Source organism: Cibotium barometz, chromosome 13, assembly GCF_041138505.1.
Source record: "Cibotium barometz isolate CiBa-2024 chromosome 13, ASM4113850v1, whole genome shotgun sequence".
Lineage (NCBI taxonomy): Eukaryota > Viridiplantae > Streptophyta > Polypodiopsida > Cyatheales > Cibotiaceae > Cibotium > Cibotium barometz.
The window spans coordinates 60110809-60114177 of record NC_141058.1 but is presented as its reverse complement, the minus strand read 5'-3'; the positions used below and the strand labels follow the sequence as shown (position 1 = coordinate 60114177).

The following is a 3369-nucleotide window of genomic DNA, read 5'->3' as shown; positions in this document are numbered from 1 at the left end:
GGAGGCGCAGTGTGTGATCGATGGTTCGTGGGGTAAACCTTGATGATTGCCCAGTGCCCACATTTTGCCAGCGCAGCTCGCTTCGCTTTGTCAGAATTTGGTGGGCCCCACGGTCAACGCTCGAAGTGATATCCTCCGACCTTCCATTATTCTAGAGTTAAACTCCTTCCTGCTGTAATTACCCCTTTCGTTTATTAGCTGGATCTGCTATCCACGTCGATCGATGATGGGTCTCAGATCGATGACAAACTAGTGAGAAAAGGACATATGTGCTGTTTTTTTTCTATTTTGTTTTAATCTAACTTCAAGCATTTTCAAAAAAAAAGAAGAAAAGAAGAGATAAACTAGTGCATTGGAATGTGCATTTTAGAGTTAACAAGGGGAAGGGATTCAAAGAAGATTTACATCTCAAAAAAAACTACGACAAAATAAAAAATAAAAAAATATGACGCCATGCGCACGCCCAAAAAGAGTCTTTCGTGTGCGATGTTGGGATTCGAACGCTAAGCCTACATAGCTTTGAGAGCAAAGCTTTGTTGAGTACAATATCTTCCCAGTGTTATCAATCTTTTTTTTTTTTTTCCAAACCATCATTCTTAAAAGAGCTGGGCGTTCGAGTTTTCCAACAATCTTTAGAAAGCTTGACGTTCCGAGTTTTGCCCTTCCCTACCAACAAACGAAAAAACGAAGTCAGCCGTCCCCCTTTCCTAGTTTACCACATATATCCCCATCGATGATGCGACATTCGTCGCTAAGATATATCCCCATCGATGATGTCGCTAAGATTTAGATCATTCTTGAATGTCGATCCCACCCACCTACAACCAATATTAAATATCCCATGTAACTTACACCAACAGGCTGTCACAAATAAACCCTGGTGCAAGGAGAGAGAGAGAGAGAAAGAACTTGCAAGTTGCGACCATTACAAGCCAATCTTGAGTCTTGATGATGATGACAAGAGATTACAACTTACAGTAGTGAGAAACTTTTAAATCTGATAGTGCACACAGGCTTGACATTATTTGGGTGCGGGCCTAGGAGTGAGAGCCTTATTATTGCCTAGCAATAGCTTGGTAAAGCTGTGCAGGCTTTGAATGGAAGATCCTGCGGGAGATCGTCCAAGAGACTTCCTGGCTGCATTGCGGAGCTCCAACGCCCTGTGCTTCAGAGACTTGCCCTCTCCTTTTCCTTCTTCTTCTGAGATCACTAGTCGAGTCAGCCTCTCCACGGCGCCGCGCTCCACACGGTCGTCGAGCTGCACGCCAACTCCCCACTCCTGCACGATGAACCAGCAGTTGATGGGCTGGTCCAGGAAAAGCGGCCAACACAGCATTGGCACTCCCGCGCTCACGCCCTCCAAAGCCGAGTTCCAGCCGCAGTGCGTCATGAAAGCACCCACTGCGCGATGGCGCAACACCTGCTGCTGCGGCGCCCACTCCACCACCAGGCCCTGCCCACCCGCCGTCGACAATTCCTTTGCCAATGTCGACCGAATAGCCCACAGGAAAGGCTGCCCGCTCGCCCTCAACCCCTCCGCAATCTCTCGAATCTGCTCCTCCGCCAGCGCTACCAGGCTGCCAAAGCATACATACAGCACAGAGGAGGAAGCGCGCCCATCTAGCCACGACAACACTTCCCCCCCGCCATCACTATCATCACAGTCGCTCAACATAGACTTCGCTAGACATGGGCCCACTGGCAGCACGGGAATGGACAAGCGGGCCCTGGCGCCATCGATTGCTTCCTTCTCCAGCTCATAGAAGGTGTTGAGCAGCACTCCCGCCGCCTCACCGATCCTATCGTACATCGCAACCCGAAGATGGAAGAAGAACTCGCTGACCTCTGGCCTTGGGAAGGGGAGAGCTTTTGCAGGCATGGCAGGGATCCCCGGGATGAAGTCGACCAGCATGGTGGCATCTCTGGGAGAGCCTGAATGGCAAAAGAAGTGATCGATCATCCAGGTGCCAAACTTTGGAAAAAAGCGTGACATGAACCAATCTCACCTTTCCCAATAAATCCATTGTCAAGAAGTCGTCGCGCATGCAGAGAAATGGCGAAGACCGCTGCAGAGTCAGTGACGAACAAGAAGAGAGGGAGGCTCAAGTGATTGGCTACATCCTGGACCCAAGGAAAGTTGGGGTCGGAGACGATGCAGGAGACGGGGGAGGAAGCGTGGAGCTTCTCCAGAAACAGCTGAAGAGTCGGCCCCATTTGTTGAATAGTGATGAGGAAGGTCTGGTAGTTTGCGGTGCGGTCGAAGAAGAGCGGCAAGCCATCGGGGATACCTACAAGCTGGATGTTGCAGGGAGGCGCAGGGGCCTCCTGCTGCTGCAGCAGTCTCTCAAGATTGGCTTCCGTGTGGACGAGAGTTACCCGGGTTTCTGTACCGAGAGAAGCGAGAGCGTGAGAGAAGCTGGACAGAGGATTTATGTGGCCGTGTAGTGGGAATGGAAACACCACAACATGACAGGCGGCTCCCATGGATCCTCTCTGCAGCAAGGCTAGAATGTGAAGGTTGCAGCAAGGCTAGAATGTGAAGGTTGCAGTAGCCTTCCAAGGGGCCAAAACTTTCAGAAACAAGGTGAAAACACAATTACCCTTCAAAGGAAGGGAAAGGTTTTGAGATATTTAGTAATATGCCCTTCCAATCTTTTCAGAAACAAAAGGTAGTTAAAGAAAAACCCTTTAAAAAAAAATAGGGACACCTTTCGAATTCTAAGCTTGCTCTGTCAGGAAGGAAAGCGCACCACAGCTTGAAACACTCAAGTGGTCAAAGGAGTAGTTCGGTGGCATTGAAATATTCCTATCGTCACTGTTGTCAGCAGTGCTTAAATTTGAAGCCTTAAAGGCCCTTTTAGGCTTAAAAGAATGCCTAATATTGCCTATCATATTGACTAGTGGCAAGACCCGTCTCTAGACAGGTTGAGCAAAGCACACCATTAAAAAAGACAACTTCCTAAGGAGACAACCCATTTCCCATTCTCAGGACATGAGAGATTTGGATACTATAGAGTAGGCCTTAAATTTGAAGACAATCATGGATCTCTCTCTCTCTCTCTCCCATGTTTATATACGCAGACAAAATCTCTTTGCATATACATACACATACATGCACACTTTAGGAACTGGCACACATTTAAATATATATAACATATATACATATAAACATGCTATTTATATATATTTACGTACACACATATATGCCTACATATAGATACACATATTAATGTTTTGTAAATATATGTGTTCACATACATATATACATTATATATACACATTCATACCTATATATCCATATGTATTCATGCATAGAAGCAATCAAATATACATATATATATATATATATATGCATATTTAACTTATCCT

General features: G+C 46.5%; 1 protein-coding gene across 1 annotated transcript; it reads right to left on the bottom strand.

The window, feature by feature from the left end:
- Positions 1–902: 902 nt before the first annotated feature.
- Positions 903–2606, bottom strand: LOC147632899 (7-deoxyloganetin glucosyltransferase-like). The gene is made up of 2 exons (XM_086807804.1): positions 2007–2606; positions 903–1932 (listed from the first exon to the last, which is right to left on the bottom strand). The coding sequence occupies exons 1-2, from the start codon at positions 2482–2484 to the stop codon at positions 1022–1024; spliced, it is 1389 nt and encodes a 462-aa protein (XP_086663930.1). The 5' UTR covers positions 2485–2606; the 3' UTR covers positions 903–1021.
- Positions 2607–3369: the final 763 nt, after the last annotated feature.

Excerpts from the sequence above, each read along its gene's own strand:
- LOC147632899 (XM_086807804.1), bottom strand. The coding sequence starts at position 2,484 with ATGGGAGCCGCCTGTCATGTTGTGGTGTTTCCATTCCCACTACACGGC. Across the intron at positions 1,933-2,006 it reads CAATGGATTTATTGGGAAAG|GCTCTCCCAGAGATGCCACC; the intron begins GTGAGATTGGTT and ends TTTGCCATTCAG.